A 23,963-nucleotide genomic window follows, 5' to 3' on the forward strand; every position below is an offset into this window, starting at 1 on the left:
TGAGACGGATTTGTGCGGCACAGAAAAAAGAGGATCGGAGGACCCGTCGATTACGTCGAGAGGAGTTCGTCGGCGATCTTCAGAAATGAGAAATCTCAGTGGTTTCGCGATGGAGACGGGCAAAAGAAAATTAGAGTTTTTTTTTTAAGAAAACCGCCTCTCCCGCGGTATTTGAACCGTGGTTTTTCCGCGGGATAGTGGGTAAAAATCCCCGCCGAGGCGGGGACTGAGGGCAGAGGTATTGCAGTACAATCGGACCTCTCCCCCCGTCCGAAAAAGAAGAACCAAGTACTCAAGACTTCAAAAAAAGAGGCAAGAAGATCCTAGAGTTCCTTTTGCGAGATGAGAGGATGCCCAAGTGGATTTCATTTCTCCAAAGAATTAATTTTCCTTCAGGGAGGAACTGAAGAGGGGTCCTGTTCAGAAGGGAAGAAGACTCAGAAAACCTCAAGCACAAAGAATTAAGCCCCAAGAGAACCAGAGCTCTGAAAAACTGTAGCAGCAGCGCAGTAAGGAGCAGAAAGCTGGTTAAGAGCTCTGAAACTCTTCGAGATGCCGGAACTAAAAATCTCGAAGAAACCATGATTGTCGGGACAATCTTAAAGAAGGGAGGCAGTTTTGTGCCCGTGTTTTGCCGATGCCCGTAATGTAGCATGCGTTGCCGAGATGATTAGGCATTCGTCTGTCTGGTATCAAGATCGTCAGATTCGGATGTAAGCTGTCGGCTGTTCGTCTTGATTGCTTCATTTCATATCTTTCGCGGTATTCTGTTCTGTATTCTATAATAATAAACGCTTCTTGTTCTTCTTTTTAACATACGTTGTTCATTTCGGCGATTCGGGAATGCGTGTACGCGTCGTTTCGCGATTTCGTAAATCGGTCGCACAGGCGTAACAATATCAACATATTTGTAAAAATGATCCATACATCCTGAAAGTGATTCTTTAGTAAAGTGCCAAAAATTTGAGGTGTCTCATCAGGGCCTATCCAATATTACAAATATCTGTATAATTTGGATAAAAACTACGTGTATATTTTAATAAAATAGAACATACGATAGGAAAAATCAAGAACTACATCGAATAAAAACAAGATGAGATTATGTTTATCTTTTCAAGATTAAATTTATATGCAAATTTATGCACGTAAATATCTTTCCAGAATGGCCGTTGACCTATTGCTTTTTATAACCATTAAAATTGTAATTTTTTTAAACTATTATAATCTCGGTTTTAAAAAAAATCTATGGTAAGATTTATATGCAATTAGTTAAAGTCTCTGCGAACTTATCTATCATTAAATCATACATAAAAAATTAAATCTTCAATTTTTTTTTCTCTCTTATTTTATCGATAACCTATCGTAGAATTTTGCACATGTCAATTTCAGTACTTCAACTTCATTATATAAAAAAAGACATTTCTATGGTAATTCGATTTATTAAAGAGCCATCTTAAGAACATCTTCTCAAAGTCAACTAAAATCACAAACGTATTTCTCCTTTGAAACCATAAAATCTTTTTATGAAATTCTTTTATCTTAAATTTACAGATTTTGAGAAAATCAATCAACTGGATAAATTAAAATGGTCCACACCCCATATAATAAATAAATAAATAAATTATGTATAATAAGTATATAAATTATATATAAAATATGAGATTTTAATCCTTCGCTTTCAACAATAATCGCTCAATTCAGACGATCGATATATACTAAGCATAATCACCAGTCCCGCGACACTCGCTGTATATTGTAGTTATCCATCAATATTTGTGCGAATACATTTTATATGGATAGCTTTGCAATGTTAGTCTGAGCATATATCTCTATTTTGTATATGTGTATCGTACTAAATTTTATTATTAAATAATTAAAAAAATTTTTTTAATTTGTTCATACTTTGATACACAATATCCTATTTTTATTTATATGCTAAAATATCTAAATAAAAAAAAATTAAAAAAAAATAAAAATTTTAAATAAAATTGTAAGGTTTTGAAGGGAGCATTGAATGAGCTATTTAGATTTTGGATTCCGGAAAATTAGATCCAATAAATTTTGCCTTCATTGGCCAGAATGTGTTTCATAATAAATAAGAACTTTAAGGCGCCATTCTGCACCTATTAAGAGGTTTAGTAAAAAAATTGTATAGGAACAATATATCCTTACTTTTTGTAATAAAATCTGATGAATCTGATCTGTACAATAAAATATTGTTTTATCGAAAAAAATTAACCTGAGTCTTATTGAATCCAAAGTAGGCCCCTAACTCAAAATTTAAATAACTTATCTGATAGTCATCTTCAACTTTATAACTTTTATATTTGAAATAAGTTTTTCGAAAATACATTGTTTTCAAGATATTTTATAAATAAATATTAAAGTTACTTAGTATACTATTAGTATAGTATAATATTAGTTAACTTAGTATAAACAAATATTAAGTTAAAATAAGACACCTTGTATATTATAATGTTCAGAAATTCAACCGACAACGCTCGTGGACAGATAGAGCGGACTAAACTCAATCAAAAAATGTTGTATCATTTTGTAATTTTCGCAATAGTTAACACTTTGATCATTTTTCAGAAAAAAGTTTGCTTTTACCACCGGCATATAATGATAAAACTACTGGCGTTGGCATTTTTGTAAACTTTGTTACAAATTGAAGATATCGATTCTTCATCACTGTTGCCTGATCCCTAATATTCAATAGCTTATCAGCGTATACCTTGTCGTCACTTTCATATTTTAAGGGTATTTTCTTTAAGTTTATAAATACAGCTTTCAATCTATGATATATATATATGTGGGAAGCGCCCCAGGATTGACAGAGTTTTATATAAAGATCGCCAGAGAATATCGACAGAATGTTGATTTTTCCCCTTACGGCCTACGGCTTGCGAGCCTATTGTGTAAAGCACGATCTACAATTGCGTAAACGTAGGCGTAAGGTTATGGGAGTAGTAATAGCAGTAAATATTGTGTTAATCTATAATCGAGTAAAGCTTCAACGAATTTTCATCTTTAAATTGAATATTGCTCATAACACTTTCTCCGTGTTTCATATTCGTAATATAATATTGAGTATGGGAAAAAGTTCGTGGCGATTTTTTAGTAAAATTAAAGTATTTTTCTTAAAGTGTTGAAATCAATTTATTTAAACCAAATATGCTCCATTATTTTCTATAATATTTTGCCATTTTTGGGGCAGAGCCATAATTCTATCACGAACTTCTGTGGTTTCTGATCGAAAAATTGCTTCAAGTGATTTTCACAGGCCTCTTTTGAAGCTAGCTTTACATTATTATTAAGAGAGTTCTGCAGAGATCTAAACAAATGATAGTCTGCTATATCAGAACTATACGGATGCATTAAAACTTCCCAGCCAAGCTCTCGCAATTTTAGCCGAGTCATCAAAGTTGTGTATGGTCGAGCGTTGTCGTGATAGAACCGACACCTCTCCTATTGATTGATTCTGGCCGCTTCCTCTCAATTGCTTGTTGTAATCTCTACAGTTGTTCATAGTAGAGTTCGGAATTAATTGTTTGATAGGACGATTTCCTTCCAGTCCCACCACACACACACACACACACACACACACACACACACACACACACACACACACACACACACACACAACATCACCTTCTTCCTCGTCAATCCAGGTTTTGCGATTGCTTGCGCCTTCTCTCCTTTCTTTATCCACGATCTTTTTCTAGTTGGATTGTCGTAGGTGATCCATTTTTCATCACTAGTTATCATTCTCTTCAGAAATGGCTCAATTTCATTCCGTTTCAGTAGCGTATCACAAATGTTAATTCGGTCTATCATGTTCCTAACACTCAACTCGTGAGGAACTTAAACATCGAGCTTCTTTTTGTATTCAGCTTTGGTAAAACTGTTTTGTCAATACCTAGTTCCCTGGCAATCTCCATAGTGCTCACATGCTTATGACGCTCGACTTTTATCATGATTTCATCGGACTTTTCAGTGATTGGTCGACCGGAGCGAGGTTCATCTTTCACATCGAAATTTCCAGCACGAAAGCGAGCGAACCATTTCCGTGCTGCTGATTTTGATAGAGTATCTTCACCGTAAATAGTGCAAATTTTTTCACAAGCCTATGCAGCATTCTTGCCTTTATCGTAGTGATATTGCAAAATATAGCGAATTTTTTCTTTATTTATTTCCATTTTCAAAATAAAATAACTTTTGATCCACTTCACCGATTTCAATCTTTTTCGGCTCAAAACAAAAGTTAAAATGTCACTTTTTAAACGTCTAGTGTTGCCGATGCGATTAGTAGTTGCTGAGCATTTAATGCCATCAGCGGGAAAAACGCCACGAACTTTTTCCCACACCCAATATATTTGTAATATAATAAACTCGTCAATAATATATCATAAAATGAACATAATAAAAGATGAAACACTTCGCACTCATTTCCATACATTGAGACAAAAAGGATGATAACGACGTGATAGTACTCTGATTGATTTACTCTTTTTATACATTTTATGTAGTCGTGAAAGATAAAATTGAATCATCTTTTACAACACGCTTTACAACCAGAGTAGCAGGTTAAAACTTCCCTTTACAACATTTCACAACTACTTACAACTACGCTTACGCAATTATAGTATGGGCTTTAATCAACTTACGTGAACTCGGCCAATAAGCGTTGACTTAGTGAACTTATATATTCGTGAAATCGGCCGATAACCGTTGGCTCAATGAACTCATGTATATGTGAGTCCGATTGTTAAAGTGTTAACAAGACATTAACTAAAAATTGCCGAATATTGGTCTTCAATAATTTTTTTTTCAAATACTATTAACTTTACAGAAAAACTGCAAGAAACAAAAATTGTTTATTTTCTTTTCATAGAATTCTAAGAATTTTTTCAGAATTTTTTATAAACTTTTTAGTACAGCATTTTCTTATTGACAATTATTTTTACCAATTAGAGAAAATATGGTATTAAGGCTCCTGACTAATCAGTCAAAAACTCTACGTTGACAGTGGCGATACAAAATCAGACGGTGAGTCTGAAGTGCATGTCTAATTAACAAATTTAAATCATATTAGCTATGTTTCTTTATTTAATATGTAAAAAGTGTTCAATTGAACAATTAAATGTACGGAATTATCAGTACAAAATTATTTTTGTGAATTTAATTGCAGATGCAAATATGACATATATAAACAAATAATTAATAAATAATTTACCAAATGTTAGTGTAATTCTTGAATATAGTTGCAAAATACATTTTTCATTAATTTATTTTTTTTTGCGAAAATTAGTATTATATCTTTAACATATTTATGCTAACATTTGACAAATTACTTATTAATTATTTATTTACGTATATCATATTTGCATCTGCAATTAAATTCACAAAAACAATTTTATATAGATAATTCCGTATATTTAATTGTCCAATTGGACACTTTTTACAGCATATTAAATAAAGAAACATAGCTAATGTGACTTAAATTTGCTAATCAGACATGCATTTCAAACGTGATTTTTTAATAATAAACCAAAAAAAAAAATAAAATAAAATAAAAATTCAAAAAACAAAAAACTAAAAATTTCATTACAATTCGAGATTTTTTTTAATAGCAAATTCAATTCTTCCTTGACAAATTGATCAGACGGAACTCTTAATCTTAAAAATTAAAGTCACAGTGATTTTTTAAAAAATAATTGTTATCTCGGATCCTAATAATCTTTTTTTTTTAAATTTGTAGAAAAATGTCAGCTGTCGAATGCTTCACATGGCTATTTGATATGATGCATGTTAACGGAATTATTCCATTTTTTTGTATCGAAAAAGATACCCACTTTATTAGGAGTACAAATAAGTTTCCGCCGTTTTTTATCAAAAATTAAGCATTTATTGTGAAAGAACGGTACATAATGTTTTATTCAAAGTAATGACCATCGCTAGCCACTACTTTTTCCCATCTTTCTGGTAGCATGTGAATATCGCGACGGAAGAACGCTTCATCTTTTGAGGCTATCCAATCATCGATACAATTTTTGGTATCTTCATATGATGTGAAGTGCTGCTCAGACAGGCCATGCGTCATCGATCGGAACAACTAATCGGAAGGAGCAATGTCTGGAGAATACGGCGGGGTAGAACTTCCCATTTCTAAGTAGGTTTTGACCGGCGCCGCAACATGTCGAGCATTATCATGCAGGAGAATAATTTTGTCATGCCTGGAGTAGTAGTGGACGCGTTTTTCCTTGAGTGCTCGGCTCAATCTCATCAATTGTGTTCGGTAGAGAGTCCCAGTAATGGTCTCGTCCGGTTTGAGCAACTCATAATACACGACACCAAGCTGATCCCACCAAATACACATGAGTTTTTTTCCATGAATATTCGGCTTGGTTGTCGATGTATGGTTGAAGTATGGTCCCCATGATTTCTCTTCTTTGGGTTATCGTAGTGGATCCATTTTTCATCACCAGTGACTATATGATGCAAAAAAACCCTTTCGTTTATGCCTGGCAGCATTTCACATGTGAAAAATCGGCGTTCAACGTTTCTCGGCTTCAGTTCATATGGAATCCAATTCCATTTAATCATTCCCAATGATTTCAAACGATATGAAATTGTTTGTTGAGTCACTCCTAATGTAAGTGCAAGTTCTTTTTGCGTTTGGCATGAATCTTCATCCAATAATGCTTCCAATTCCGCGTCTTCGTACACTTTCGACCTTCCGCTACGTTCTTTGTCTTCGACGTCAAATTCACCGTTTTTAAACTTTTGATATCACTCACGACAACTTCTCTCACTTAAGGCAGCATCACCATATGCTTCTGCAAGCAATCTATGAGCCTCAGATTTCTTCAAATTAAAGAAGTAAATCAAAAGTTCCCGCAAATGACACTTATTCGGCTCAAAACTCGACATTTTCGTATAAAAAAAAATATATGCTGATACAAAATCGCTAATATTTCAAGGTTATAATGTTGCCGGATGTTCAATCTTACGATATGTCGTTTTACATCAAACAATTTAAACTACAGTTTATTAGTGACGCCGTCTTTTGCAAATGGCGGAAACTTATTTGTACTCCCAATAAAATCGTTTTATAATAGTTTAACTAATAAAAGATCATTTTGTTATTAAGTATATGTGATAGTGCAACTTTTGAAGAAAAAAAATCATCCCTGTAAATTGCTTAAAAATGAAGAAATTAAGTTTTCCGCAGACAGATGTTTAGTAAACAAATGGTTTTTTGCAAAAACTAATGAACATTTCAGACTCATTCAAGGCTAGATTTGTTCGTCATTACAGGTCACTATTTTACGAGAATTTCAAAGCTTTACATTTAAATCTCAATGAATAGAGAGCGATTGAAAAAAAGGCCTTTTTCAGTTTTTTTTATTTTTTTTTCTACTAAATTAATAGATTTTATTGTTCCACGTCTCATTTTGTAGTCTTGAAAAGTCATTAGAAAAGAAATTGCGTATGTTTGAAATTCGAATTTGTGAAGAAAATATGCAAAAAAAAATCAAATAGTTGCAAAAAGCACGTTTTTCGCTCATAAAACCAAAAAATATTGATATAAAAAATGTAGATATTCAAAATATCTACATTTTTTTATATCGAATTTTTTCCATACAATCAATATTTTTTGGTTTTATATTCAAAATATCTACATTTTTTATATCGAATTTTTTCCATACAATCAATATTTTTTGGTTTTGTAAGCGAAAAACATCCTTTTTGCAACTATTTGATTTTTTTTTGCATATTTTCTTCATAAATTCGAATTTCAAACATACGCAATTTCTTTTCTGATGACCTTTCAAGACTTTTGTGCTGATTTATAATTTTTTTTCCGATAAAATTCTATTTTCACTGAACTATTCTTGCTACTCGAGTTTATCAAGGAGAGGTATACTATATAACGCGCATGAAAAATCGTAAACAATTAAATATCTCGTAAACGTTGCGTTTTGGCATGATTTATACTATTCAAGATTAATGGGAGGGGTACACTGTTACTACAATTTATTAAAACCTATATGTTATTTAGAATGCCCCTCGCCCCTTATTGATATCGCCGAATAGCCGAGATTGTCAAGAAAATATTTTCGATCGCTTGAAACAAGCGACTAGTGTGAGAAAGAGCTCGCTGTCTCGTTCACTCTCGGCGCATCGGAGCCGAGTACACGGATATGGGCTCATGCTTGCATGTGTTACAGCGTTACGATAAATGGCTGAACTTATAAGCGTGGAAAAGTGATGTTTTGATGATGAAATTTATATTGTCATTTCGTTATTATTTGTTTCATTGTGAAAATGTGACTCATATTTATCAAAGTCATAATTATTGATGAAAACTAAAGTTATCTTGGAATTTTATATGTAAAAGCGTATATTTCACTCGTTTCAACAGCTGTCGGACCATGTGTTTTTGCCCGAATATATATAGACTCACTTTCCGTGCCTTTTATAACATTTACTGACTATCACGGGAGGAAAGGATAATTTTCATTAATTTTTACAAGTGTTTTAAAGCGATTTCGTCATTTCGTTTCATTCAAATTGTTTTTATTTAAAAATAGCATGCAATATAAATTAACGTGTCATTCCTCGCTTTTGACGTCACAATTCCAATATCACGATCAGGCCACGATCAGGAGCTTTAAAAAATTCTAAAAAAATTCTCAAAACTTTATAAGAAGAAAATAAACAATTTTTGTCTTTCGATGTTTTTCTATAAAGTTAATAGTATTTGAGTAAAAAATTGAAAATCAATATTCAGTAATATTTGGTAAATAATATCTTGTTAACTATTGCGAAAATTGCAAAATGGTAAAGGACTTTTCGACTTAGTTTAGTCCGCTCTACCTGCTCACAAGCGTTGTCGGTTGAATTTTCGAACATCCTGTACATCAAAATATGAATAAATACATATTCAAAAAACAAAATAAAGGGCTACGAGCCAAGCAAGGTCTTTAATGCTAAAATGTTAAACAATAAATAATGATAATTCTAAAACATACATTTCTATCCTGATCAAGTTATTTTCAATGTTAAAAACGCAATTAAAAGGTATAGCAACATAAAGAAAAAAGCCCCGTATGTAATCAATTGACACAAGAAGCAAAATAAAGCTTCTGTCAAGCTAGCAAGATCAAAAGAGATTCGAAAAAGATCTTTTGAACTATTTAGTTATTATTTTGTACTAACTTGTGTTACAAAAAACAATTTTGTACCATATGCATTTAGAAGAAACGTATAGCGCTGCTAGCTTAACATCAAGTTAGTAAGACCACAAGTAAAAAATAAAATAAAATAAAATAAGATTTGAATAGTACTGATTTTATGTTAATTTGTACTCAAAAAAGTTAATATATTGATCCATTCTTTAAGGACTAAACCTCTACTAAACTGAATTGACTCAAATGAAGACTCAAGAGCAAAGTATTCTTCGCTACGAGCAGAATCAATCACTACTTCCACAATAGAAGCGTATATAATTTGTGCTGCCAAAATATGAAGTTTCAGATTTTGCACTCCCACCCGTTTCCTTCGGAAACTCATGGCGCAGGGTACTTTACTCTTGAGCATAATAGGAGTCAAGGATAGTTTCTGAATGAATGGTGGGGCAAACGAAATCTGAAACTTCATTTTTTGGACACAAATTATAACACTTCTATTGCGGAAGTAGCGACTGATTCTGCTCGTGGCGAAAAATAATTTACTCTTAAGCCTTTTTATTATGAGTTAGTTCTTGAGAATCAATATTTGTAATTAACTTTTTTTTAGTTAGCAGTACCATGTTTTTTCTAAATGCATACGGTACAAAAATGTTTTTGTAGCACAAAATAGCACAAAATAAGCACTAAACAGTTCAAAAAATCTTTTTCAATTCTGCTCATTTAGTCCTGCTAACAGGAGTGCAAAATAAACATCCAGATAAAAGAATATTTCGTACGAAGTTTCATCTCAAAAGAGCGATACTATTTCGAGATATTGAAAAAAATGTGATTTTTCATTAGTTTCTCCGCTTTTTTCTCCGCTAAATCTAAACAGATCTTTAAAAAAAAATCATGGATAAAGAATAAAAAAAAATTAGAGTAAAACATCTTTTTGTCATTCTTGGTTCAAAATTCTGTTTTTTTTTAAATTCAAGAATTTTTTAAATCGTATTTTTATATGATCTGAATGTTTGACCATTTATAAAATAATTCAGCAGTTAAATCTCATCGTATATTATATTCAAAATTTTTTGCAAATTTTTTAATTTGGTGGAACATGTCGAAAAAATAAATAAAAACCGTTTTTTCGACCCATTTTCGATCTAAAATATACCAGTTGACATATTTTAAATTTATTCTTAACTTAAATATAATTGTAAGCCCAATTGCATCAACGTTATTTTGATTTTAAATAAGGCTTAAAACTCTTTCTGTCTCTGTCTCTTTTTGGCTTTAAAACGAAACAGACAGAGTTTTAAGTCTCACTTATGTCACTCACTTATATCAAAGTGACATTGATGCAATTGGGTCTTAGAAGTGTAATTTAGTGGGTTATTTTGAGTTATTTTGAGGATTTTGCAAGAGATGTCACTAAGAGATGGCACTCAGTGTTGTCAAAAACATTCCAATCGCAGCTGTTGCTTTACTATTACTCCGTAATATTTAATTTATCAACAACATTTATCAACAATAAATGCAGTAACATTGTTTATATCATTCAAAAAATGGAGCTTTCTAAAGAATATTTTTGACATCCGTTGCTTTTGTTTTTTAATCAGAAGAAAACGGTGGCTGAAGGTCATAAAATTTTGACAGAAATTTATGATAATGTTGCTGCATCAATTAAGATATGTGAATATGAATCCAAACGATTCAAAAGTGATGATTTCAATGTTAACAAATTATCTCGAACAAAGATTATTCGAGATAAAAAACTAGAAAATGCAGATTTGCAAACATTATTTGATGAAAATCCACTTCAGAATTTGCTAGAGAATTAAATATTAATTGTAATAGTTACTAAACATTTATTGTGATATGGGAAAAATAAAGAAGGAAAATGGATTCCACAGTTATCAGGGAATGCCATTGTAAATTGATTGAATGTTTGCATTTCGTTGATTGTCAAATAAAAAAAAAATTTTATTTTATCAAATTGTTACTTGGAATAAAAAATAGATATATTTTGATAATTCCAAACGAAAAAAATCATGGGTTGATCCAAGCCAATCATCCAGCAACATTCACTTCCAAGCACAATATTCATGGTTCAAAGATATTGCTGTGTATTTGGTGGGATCAGAAAAGTTTTATATATTATAAATTATTAAATCCGAAAGAAATTGTCACCGCAGATCGTTATCGACAATAATTACACAAATTAAAGCAAGCATTAGATCAAAAACAATCTCCAGTTGCAAGTAAGCGACACAAAGTGATCCTTCTTCAATACTCGATCTCGCATTATCAGTGAAAAAAAAAGGATATTAGAGCTGGAATGGGAAACCTTACTGGCAGGGATTTAAAACGATATGAAAAATATCAGATCTATATCAGTATTTTTCGATAGTCAGGGACTAAAAACGAAATATTTTTAAAACGGAAATATTTTTATTATTAACAATATATCAGTATCAACAATACTTCTATAAAATAATAGCGATATGAAAAACCGAGATCGAATAAAGTATTGAACGTCAAATATTAGTATTCAAATTTATTAGCATTGAAATTTTTATAATACCGGTATACGCATAAATTTTTGATAATATCGGTGTTATACCGGTTGCTATTATTATATATAAAAATTATTATATATAAAACATTATTTTATACCTAAGAACTTTTACACAAATTTATTTATAAAAAATTTATTTATAAATGTGTATAGCTTTGAATATATAGAACTCACTTCACAATCAAAATTATAACCTTATTATATTAAATATTCTTAAATATCAATGATAACATTGATATTCTATTACATAATAAAATATGTAATAGAACATTAACGAATCTCGTATCAACATTTTTCTCATGATTCGGGGTGTAACTTATCTGTCTGCTTAATATAAATCTGCGAAATGTAAAAGTAAATTTATATGTAAAAGTAAATTTATATATTATACAGCGCGTTCGAAAATTCAACCGACAATGCTTGTGGACGGACTAAACTGACAAGGGAATCTCACGAAGTGTCAAATTCTGATTTTAATGAAATTTTGTGAACTTGTAGTCACAAAAGTTTTATAATAAAATTACTTCTGTTCACCCACACCAATATTTTTAAAAAATAAAAAAATTTTTAATTAAAAAAAATGTTTATTAAAAATATTGATATAAATGAATAGAGGTAATTTTGTTGTAAAATTTTTGTATAAAACTTTTTCAAAAAATTTTTTGATATCTCGAATAGTTTTCGAGATATAACGGAAAAAGCTGAAAACTGTAAGGAGCGATTTCACCCCTTCAAACCATTTTTTCCAATTGATATTTTCTATATTCATCTCTTTATGTAACAAGTTCATAAAGTTTCATTAAAATCTGAATTTTGTGACCATCTTGCAGGATTGTGAGTCAAAAAGTCCTCTACCTCTTTTGCAATTTTCGCAATGGTTAACAAGATATTATTTACTAAATATCGCTGAATATTGGTTTTCAATAATTTTTTATTAAATATTATAAACTTTACAGAAAAACAGCGAGAGACAAAAATTGTTTATTTTTTTCTCATAAAGTTTTGAGAATTTTTCTAGAATTTTTTAATATCACGTTTTCTCATATTGGTAAAAATAATTGTCAATAAGTACAGTTGATAAAAAATTCTGAAAAAGTTTCTTAGAATTCTATGAAGAAAATAAACCATTTTTAATCTCTCACAGTTTTTTCTGTAAAGTTAACAATATTTGAGTAAAAAAATTGAAGATCGATATTCGACAATTTTTAATAATTAATATCTCGTTAATTATTGCGAAATTGCAAAATAGTAGATCGGTAAAAATGGTAAAATAGTTTTTCGACTGAGTTTAGTTCGCTCTATTTACATAAAAATACTTGGCCAAAAATTGCGGAACCTGTGATTTGTGTTTTCGGTGGATACGTGCGTGCATGTAGCGTGTTTGCGCGTGCGCGTTGGTGTGTGTGTGTGTGTGTGCGTGCGTGTGTAGAGTTTAATTAGCCTTGTAGAAGGTCCCAGAAAAATTACAACTAGATCTTGTTCTGAGTGAAGAGTTCTACAAAATACAATAATGTCGAATGACCTTGATCTTGATAAATGTCATCCAGGATTCTGAACAACATTCAAGAGATTTTAACCATCGGTCGGATCCATTGCATAATGCTAATGCCGACGATACTGTAATTTTCAAATTCTATCCTCCATTATAACTTAAAAAGTTCTTAATAAAAAAATATTTGATTATAGTATTTTGGAAAGCTCTCGAGATAAGCTACAAAAATATGGAATGAAAAATAGGATGGTCTATCATTCGGAAAAATCAACATGATTCATATAACTTTCAAATGACTATTCAAGATCAAATAACACCATTTTATGTACATCTCGAAACCATACAACTTTTATCGGAAAAGTTTTTTCCTAAAATGCTCTCCGAGATAAAAGAAATGTACGGGTAATCTCAGACACCCGATATATATATATCGAAAATAGATTGTTCCATTAAAAAAAATCATGTGACCTTGATCTTGGTAACCACCCAAGGTCAAATCAATGATACCTTCTTATGTCTCCCTCCGAATCATAACTTCTGTTTGAAATATTTATCTACCATAGTTTTTGAGAAATCTTAATACATTATTTAAAATGGAACACCCTGTATATGTACATGCATATATTATATATAATTATTCGAACTGCGCGCCGAATTGGTTTCTCGAATTTATAAACACAAACTACTGTAGTATTATCATGAATTAAATTGACAAGCAATTTTTATAATTTGATGCTCAATTAGGTAATCCTATTAGAAAGATATTAATTAATTAATATAAAAACTCAATAATAAGAAATAAAATGGCTATAACGGACAAATCAAAGATCTTTAATGTTTAAATAATCTTATATATAATAATTCAATCTGAATTATTATATACTATAATATATATGTATATGCATATCACATTTGTAGGTATACCACATTTGTGCGCGCCGAATTGGTCTTTTATAAACGCAATTAAATAAAACTACTATAGTAATAATATCACAAATTAAATTGACAAGTAATTTTAATAATTTGACACTCAATCAAAATCCTATTAGAAAGTTAATATGTTAATCTGTTGAAAAACTATAAATAAATTTATTTAAGAATATTATTAGGGCTACGGTAGTTTGGCTTAGGACGCTCATACAAAATATAGAGATCCCGGTTCAACTTCCGACCGAAGTAATATTTTTTGCAATAAATTTATTTACAGTTTTCATATTAACATCTTTCTAATAGAATGCCTGATTGAGTGTCAAATTATTAAAATTACTTGTCAATTTAATTTATAACATATTACTACAGTAGTTTAATTGCGTTTATAAAAAACCAATTTAGCGCACATATGTGGTATATATGCATGTACATATATAGTATAATAATTCAGATTGAATTATTTAAACATTAAAGATCTTTGATTTCTCATTATAGCCATTATTTTTATTTCTTATTGTTGAGTTTTTAATATTACAGAGTATTATTTCGCATAAATTAAACAATGAGAATTCCATTTTTTCAGAAAAATTAATTTAACTTATTTCAACATTTATTTCATTTTTTTTAAAACAAAGACCAATTTCTAACTTTATTAAAAGCACATAAACATGATAAACTTATCTTAATACACCAAGAAATATCAGGTTTTTTATCTATAAGATCTATTTAATCCAAAATGGAAGAAATATTGAAATCAGTTAAATTAATTTTTCTAAATAAGGAAAAAATAGAATTCTCGTTGTTTAATCTATGCGAACTCTATAATATTAAAGTTTTAAATTATTATCTGTTGATGTGGCATTATCGAAGATAAGTATAATTAACTAAATTTAAAAACTTTAAATAAGTTAACTGGTATATTTTAGGTCAAAAAATGGTTATTTTCCGATGTTTCATCAAATCTAAAAATCTGAAAAATTTCTAGTATAATATGTGATAAGACTTAGCTGCTGAATTATTTTAGGAGTGGTCAAACATTCACATCATAAAAAATGCGTTGTTAAAAATTCTTGAATTTTTTAAAAACAGAATTTTGAGTCAAGAATGAAAAAAATGTTTACTCTAATTTTTTTTATACTATTAATACCCATGACTTTTTTTTAAAGATCTGTTTAAATTTAGTGGAGAAAAAAAGATACTAATAAAAAATCATATTTTTTTCGATATCTCGTTGGCTTTTTTGGAATGAAACTTCATATAAAATATTCTTTCATCTATGTTTATTTTGTCATCTGTGGCGACATTACATGCGGGGCCCAAAATCCTCCTCATGCTGCTATATCATTTCAAATTATTAAAAACGGTATATAGTATGATTTTTTAAAACACAACACGCGATATTCTTTATTTCATGTATATGAGCTCAGCATAATAGAAACAGTTTTATTTACTATTATATTTTATCTTTATATTAGGAACAATCTTCGCACGCACGCACAAATAAATTTTAATTTTTTATATGTTTACATTACCAACTCATTTTTTAAGAAGTTTTTTTTACAGAAAATCTAGATTTTTTTCTTGATTTGAATCTCAATTTACTTGTAAATTTATATGTATTGCACACTCTTGCCTTCAGACGAGTTTTCTGCTCCTTGTATGTCCTAGTTCACGTTTTTTTACTATTTTTTTAACTACCTTATAGACACTTACAATTTTCTTTCAATCATCATCGGAATTGCACCTTGATGGATTCAGAATAGTGCAACTGAGTGAGACTAGAACCTTTACATGGAAGTGTGCAGAGATTCAATATTATGTATTTTATAATGGCCTAAAATGCAGCCAAAACATATGAGTATTGTAACAGTAAGTAAAAAATAACCATTTTATAAATTAAACTTTAATTGTTTGCGCAATACGTACCGCGCCGTACTCTAATTTGCCCAATTTTTGTTAAATTTTTTAAAATTTCGATAGTCTTTAATTTATTATTATTCTTTTGTATGTTTTAGAGTATAATTTATTGTTTGATATTTTAGCCTTCAAGATCTCATTGGCTAATAGCCCTTTATCTTGCTTTTTAATTTTTAAATTTTTAATTTTTAAATTAATTGAACCTTTTATTTATTAGTTGAATTTTTGAAATAAATGTTTTTCCTTAACATATTATATATTAACAAAATTTTTAATTAACAAAGTTTTTAATAGTGATTTAATAGTGGTTATTGTGGCTTTAGCCTAGAAAAATTAGATTTTTAGGAGGTAAAATAAAAGATTTGTTTGCGGGAAGTTGTTCGAAATGACGTACAAGATACTAAAAGATTGCCAGCGGACTTGGAAAACTTTTCAGCTTGAAAAACTCACCAAAAATGCGATTTTTCAAAAATATTTCAGAAAATATCCATTTTATCGAAATAAGAGTCATTATCAAAAAGAAAGCTGATAAAATAACAATTTTGTTTTATTTTTAAAATCGTATGATCAAATTTTCTGCGATAGAATTTTAAAATTTATGAAATTAGCTTGAAAATGCTTTTTTTTAACCTCGTACGACCAATAATTAGAGATATATTTCATATGTTATGATCCTCAATTTATGTTCAAATAGTTGAGTTTATTTATCAAGACAGATGTGTAATCGAATTGGAAAAAATAATATTCGTATTTTTCTCAAAGTTTACATGTATTTATATACATGTATATATATAGATCCTAGTTGCGTACCACTTTCCAAAATTTATTTTTGAAAAAATAGCTTTCAGAAAAATCGTCTTTTTTCAACATTTTCTAAAAAAACCGTGTTATCCATTACTTTTTTATGAATATCTCAATTCTTAAAAGATTTGTGTAAAAAGTAAAGTATATCAAATTAAAACTCAGAAAACTTCCTATAAAATACTTTTCATTCTTTTCTGTCTATCAATTTTTGTGCAAGATTTAATTGTTTGAAGAAAATTTTCTGCGATTTTTTTAACTGAAAATTATGATTCGTAATTTAAAAATTTGGAAAAATTAGGATATCAATACTTTTTAACTTTTTAATGGATAATATTCCTTTGAAATTTTAATTAGTTCATATTTTTAGGATTAATAGTTTCGAAGATACAAGTACGCTCTTATTCAGATCGTTAATTCTGATAGTGACTAGCTGGTACCACAGAGGTTAAGTGATATACATATATGCCTTTTTTTATTCTTATACCTTAATTATGAAAATGTGAACATTAACTCTCCGTACACAATCCAAAAAAATCTCTGTGCATACACAACGAATAATTCTAACCCGACATTTTCTTTTGCTTATCTCGGGGTGTAATGTATTTTAATTTTTTTTTAAATTGATCATTTAAAAACTGAAAAAGAAAAAAATTTTTGGGCAAGAAAGTTGAAAAAAATCGTAGCATAAAAGATATTTTGCAATAAGTAAAAAGGGATCGGAAAAAAACGTGCAACGTTTAAAATTGGTTTTGTTATTTTGATGTGTATACTGAGGATTAAGATTTTTAGGGTCAAATGTAAAAAATGAAAAATGGCTGATTCAAAATAGTAAGAAAAATTCGAAATCTTTCGAAGTTCAAAAAAATTCTGGAAATCTTAGAAACATATTGATTTGCTGATTATCAATTGTTTTCGAATCAATTTTTTTTTTACTATTTTGGATCAGCCATTTTTAATTTTTACGTATCCGTATACATATATTCACTAATATTTCAAAAATATTTCAAGACACTAAGCTCGGTTACTTAAGCACATCAATTATAATGCCGATTCCTAATTGCCCTATTTTACTTGTTTTTTTTTTTAAATTAATTTTAATACAGGGAATTTTACTTTGATTTATATACAATATTCATATTTTAAAATATTTTTTTTGTTACATTTTTGTCACAAAATATATTTTAATTTTTTATTTAATATTTCAGAGCATTCCAATAATCAAATAAATCTATTTAATTTTTGAATTCCAGAAAGAGCATAAAATGAATAGCTTTAGAACTCCATTAAAATACTATGTAAAAATTATTTCGATTTCATTGGGAATTAGACTAAAAAAAAAAGGGGTACCTTTTGAATCCGAAAAAGAATTCGCAATTGATAACAGAAAAATGAAATCTTTTGGGATCCTTAAGAATATTTTCAAAACAGAAATGGGATGGAAAAAGAATTCATGTCGTAAGTCGGGAATGAAAAAAGAATTCTTTTTGAATTCTCTGTGTTATCTGGAAACTGTATCTTGCACAAAAATTAACAAACAGGAAGAAAGAAAGCATTTTATAAGAAGCATTTTCTAAGTTTTAATTTAGTATATTTTACTTTTTACATAAGTCTTTTAAAAACTGAGATATTTATAAAAAAGTAACGGAGAACACGTTTTTAAAAAAAAATGTTTAAAAAGGCTATTTTTCTGGAAGTTGTTTTTCCAAAAATAAATTTTGGAAAGTGGTACGCAACTAAGATCATATATAAATACATGTAAACTTTGAGAAAAATACGAATATTATTTTTTCGAATTCGATTACACATACCTGTATAAATAAACTCAAATTTTAATGTAAATTGAGGATCCCATAATATCTTTGAAACACAATATCTTGGAAACTATTATACTAATAGTTAAAAAAAAGCATTTTCAGGTTAATTTCACAAGTTTTAAGACTGTTTATGTACTTTTTTATATATTTACATATACATATGGTAAGTCACAAGCAAGTTATTCATTAAAATTTATTACAATTTAAGAAGATTTATTTATATCTCGATAACTTTTCATTCTACGAGATTCAATAAAAAATGATTTTGTAAGGAATTAAAAAATCTTTCAATTTGATAATAAATATTTTTTACGTAGGAATAACCGAATCCGAGATACTTAAATAAAACTTAAAAAAAAATTTTCAAAAATAAAGAGAAACTATCCTAAAATCATATCTTGGAAACTATTGGTCGTACAAGGACAAATAAAAAATGATTTTGTAAGGAATTCAGTAACCTTCAATTTCCATAGGAAGTATTTTATACAAGAAATCAGAAATATTTATGAAAAAAGTGAATATCACTTCATTCTCAAAATAACCAAAATACAACATTCTTTAAAATATTCTATTATGAAAAGTATTGATCATACGATCTTAAAAAAAAAAATTTTGTTCATAATTTTGAAATTGTTCATAATTTTATCAATTTTTTTTTATCTTGATCTTTATTTCAGTAAAATGAAAATTTTTTAAGAAAATTCATTTGATCACTTTTTTGAAACTGGTAAGTTTTCCAAGTTCGCTGGTGGTCAGGACTTTTAATATATTGTATAATACATCATTTCGAAGAACTTTTCGCAAACAAATCTTTTATTTGACAATTTTACCTCCAAAGCGCAAAAAAAAAAATTAATTTTCCTGAGCTATTTAAAACCGTTCCATGTAGCTGTACAGCACGCAATTTGTACTCCTGCATAACAGTAGCGTCCCTATACAGCGAGCGTGTAGTTGCCATGTAGCAATAGCATAGTGGCAGCCGATGTTATCGTTGCGAAAGGATTAAAATAGAAAATTAAAACTTTGATGAATTTTTGTTAGTACGTAGACACATAATATTTTACTAAATCCATTCACTTAATCCACTTACCGTCCACTATAATTCCATTCGCGAGCAAAAGCTATGATTTGCAAAAGCAATGTGATACCACCTAAACGATAAAGTTCTTCTACTGGTGGCCATACTGCTCTAACTGACATTAATTCTTGAAGAATTTCCACTTTTGCCTGAACTTCTTCACTGCTAAATTTGCATGCCTACAAAATACAAAATAAACACGTTTAAAAAAATATATATGTATACACATCTAATATGTTAAAAATATTAAAATATATAATAATTGATTTATAATAGCCAATAAAATTTAATTCAAATAATTTTATATGCAAATAATTTCACGTGCAAATGTGTCATATTTCAGAATAAAATTACTTAATGAAATCCTAAAGCCGTCTGTATTACCGACTAAATTATATAATTTTTATATATAATAACAAATACTTTTTTTCTCTTTCATAGATTCGAAAATCCTTTTCCAGGATTAAAGTATATGTATTAATACATGTCTATAGAGTTTATGCTAAGAACGACGAAAAATTTCGAAATTAACATATTTTTTACCATTTCTCAGTATAACATGATCCAAGCTATCATGATATTGTGCTTGATACGAAAATTTTGCAACCTTGTACTTACGAAATAGTAATCCACAAACAGTAGTTTGCATGAACGAATAACATTGAGTTCTTAGAATTAGACTTAGGCGCTTTATTGCGACAAATTTGTTATACAAAAATTGACATGAACGTACGACTGCGTATATTATAGATTGTGTGAGATATTAGTATGATAATATATAAAGACATGTCGATGCGCTGAAAAAACAGCGATTTCTGGTGATTTCGTCAGAGTTCGGGTTTCACTTTAGGAGTCCCTTAATTAAATAGTTAAACGTAATTTAAACAAAAGAACCATTAAAGAGATTTTTTTTATTTTACCATTTTATCATATTTTGTATAACCAAATGATAAAATAAAATAAAATAAAAATAAGTTCTTAAAATGTTTCGATGTTTAAAGAGTTACAAGCACTTGAGAATCAAACATTCTGAACAAAGATCTAACGTGATTTAAAAAAAAATATTATAAATAAAAAATAAAGAAATTAAAAAAAATTTATTTTTTTACATATCAAAAAGATGTCTACATGGAAGAATAATGAATGTTGTGGGAAAACATTGTGTGTACGAAATTATATACAAAATATGTCCTAAAATATATTTCTTAAATTTCATGATATTTCTAGAACAAATTATCTCATTAGTTCCCAACTCTGTCAAAATATAAAATAGACGTTCTAATTATAAATACAATCAATATTATAAATACTATCAACACAATTTTTTAAAGATTGAATTTTTAATGCAATTTATAAAATTATAAAATATAAAAACGTGAATTTTTCATGTAATTTTTTTATAGATATTCAAATATGAACGGTAATTATGCTCAAAAAGAGTAAGAATTTTTTTTAATTTGTTGCTTCAGTATTGTATTATGAAGTATAGATCAAATTTATCGCAATAAATATTAATAAAATATAGATAAAAAAATTTTAGCTGCAAGGCCTTTTCGTTTTTCTTTTCAAATTTATAAAAAATTACTCATATTTTTTATTACTCTGATGAGAAAAACTTTTTTAACTTTTAATTATTTACACCTTACCTTATAAGGTGGTAACGATGGTTGCCATGTATCACGTTCAACTCTAACATTTTCCGCACGTTGTAATTGTTCTGCTTTTAAATGCAAATGCGCTTCCATGTATCTCTTCAAAGCAACAGCTACATGCCGTACAATTTGTCGTGATGCACATTCTTCATCATCATTTATAGTTGGTTCTTCTTCAATATTTAAAATTGGCAAAGTAGATATCTATACAGAATTGAATTATATTTAAGGAATAATTTTAATTTATATGAGATTAATATGAGATTAATAATCTATTCTTCGTAATAAAAAAATTCTATTTTCCATGCTTTATAAGTAAAATATACAAATATTGAGTTAAACAGATATTGAGTTATTTTCATTTTTATATAGTGACCATAAATATTGATGTTTCCTTACTACATTAAACAATTTTCTCAAACCGTCCTGTGCATCAAACTCTTCCAATATAACTTTGAATGGAAAAGAAAACCCAAAGAACATAGTCGCGTGACATCGTCCAGAGTCATGACTACGTTCTAATAACCATAATGCATAAGTCACGAGGTCAGATATTATGTGTTTCGGTAACAGACACACTCGTTCCATAGCATCCTCGCAGTACGCTAGATAGTAGAGACATATCGATACACCTGTTGCTGCAACACTCGGTCTCGGCACATCTAACAGTCTTTGCAAACCACCCACATTTAGGAATTCGATTGAGAATTTTTTGTGACATAACAAAGATGCAAGATACTTAAGAGCCTCAAAAGCAAGTCTGCTATCCTTAGTTTCTCGCACGTTTATATATTTTAATATTAAGTCCAGAGCATTATGTTCAAATACATGACCAAGGAACTCTTGATATTCTCCCATTGGTGTTAAGTATCGTAAAATTAGCATTTGTCGAGTCGCAAGAGTAGGAGGATACATTTGAACATTACCAATGACATACGATTCCATCTCAGCCCAAGAAGAATTTGAATTTCCTTCTAACAGTGTCAAATGTATATTAGAATTTTGAGACAGACTGGATAACTTTTGCAAATTGCATCTAGCGGATACTGGTACATTCAATATCCTTGTGGACTGTAAACCACTTTGTTTGGATGGTGTTACTTGCAAATTAACATGATTGTTCACGGTTTTTGGGATGGACAGAGGTGGGGACATAATCTTAGGATAGAGTTCGTTATTTTTTATAGGCGTTTCACAACTAGAGTTACTTTTCTTTCTTTTTATAGCTGGCATGTCACTGAAATTGTGCATTGAATCATTATCATCGGAAGAAGGTGAATCTTGATTTTTCATAATTCCATTTTTCTGCCATTTCTCTCGTATTTTGCGTTTTTCAGAAATATCTTTATCAATATAATCAGTACTATTTTTATCTTGTCCAAAATGAGCAAATGGCCTAATATTTTTCTGATGATCCTCATGCATTTTTTGCTGACGATCTTCGTGCGCCTTTTGCTGCAACTTATGTAATCGTTGTAACATTAATGGTACCATTTTAGCATTTTGATCTCTAAATCCTGTAGCTATATCTTGTACTTCCATAGCAGCGGCCAAAAGACCGGTCGAATAACTCTGTAATGGTTCAATGCTTTTTTCTGCCCAAGAAAATAATCTGTGTATAAGACCTTCCATATCTGGCTGAAATACTGCTGAAGTTTCTAATCCTGGAAGTATGTCTAACATCAGACGACAGGCAGCAATGTTTAATTTTCTGACGTCTCTCCCAGTTATTCCTGCGCGAGTCCAATATGTATCTCTCAAATAATCATTTATCAACTGAAAATAAGTATATTATATTATTATTAAAAGATTCACACAATGATATGAGATTATAATTTCAAACAAAGTATAGAAAAGTGTTATTATTAAGGCAATGTTGAACTCATCTGTTATTATTGACGTAATTTTCTTATACCCTATTTATCTCATTGCTTTTACAAATTAACAAATTTTTGTAATATGTATATTAAATATGGACTAATGTATCAAATCGGGCGATTCTATATAAAAAACAAAAAAAAAAATTTTTTAATTTAGATCTTTTCAGCATTTATTAGTTTTTAATATTTAGGTCTCTGAACTCGTGACAAAATTTGCATTATTTAAAGTTTTATGGTTTGTAAAGTTTGTAAAGTTTTATATTTATAAATTGAGAGTAGTCTGACTTATGAATTATATGAAGAAATAACAGTTTTTAAAATTAGATATAAAAATCAAATATGAAAAAAATTAATATGTAAAAAGATCTATGCATGTGTACATATAATATTAATATAATAGTATGTAATAACGTGTTAGTACTTTGTAAATTGTACGTTTATATATGTAAATCATGCATAAGTCATGTTTCAATCAATAAATAGACAATTCTGACAAAATTTGATTCTATCATCATTTCAGCATCCCCTTAAGCAAATTCTACTTAATTTATAACTTATTTTATAACTGATATGATTATCTTATTACAGAAACATAGTGATATTTTTTGCTTGTTCATTAAAATGAACATATATATATATATA

The 23,963-nt window shown here is 29.1% G+C and overlaps 1 protein-coding gene across 1 annotated transcript in view; it reads right to left on the minus strand.

Annotated features, from left to right (window-relative positions):
* LOC108686430 (protein mahjong) overlaps positions 1-23,963 on the minus strand; it is a 109,058-nt gene that overhangs the window by 82,894 nt on the left and 2,201 nt on the right. The window contains exons 3-5 of the mRNA XM_018191741.1: positions 21,841-23,217; positions 21,436-21,645; positions 19,802-19,968 (exon numbers count right to left, since the gene is read on the minus strand). Coding sequence (XP_018047230.1) covers positions 19,802-19,968; positions 21,436-21,645; positions 21,841-23,217 — 1,754 coding nt within the window. The remainder of the gene's footprint in view (positions 1-19,801; positions 19,969-21,435; positions 21,646-21,840; positions 23,218-23,963) is intronic.

Source organism: Atta colombica, unplaced genomic scaffold (assembly GCF_001594045.1).
Source record: "Atta colombica isolate Treedump-2 unplaced genomic scaffold, Acol1.0 scaffold18, whole genome shotgun sequence".
Classification (NCBI taxonomy): domain Eukaryota; kingdom Metazoa; phylum Arthropoda; class Insecta; order Hymenoptera; family Formicidae; genus Atta; species Atta colombica.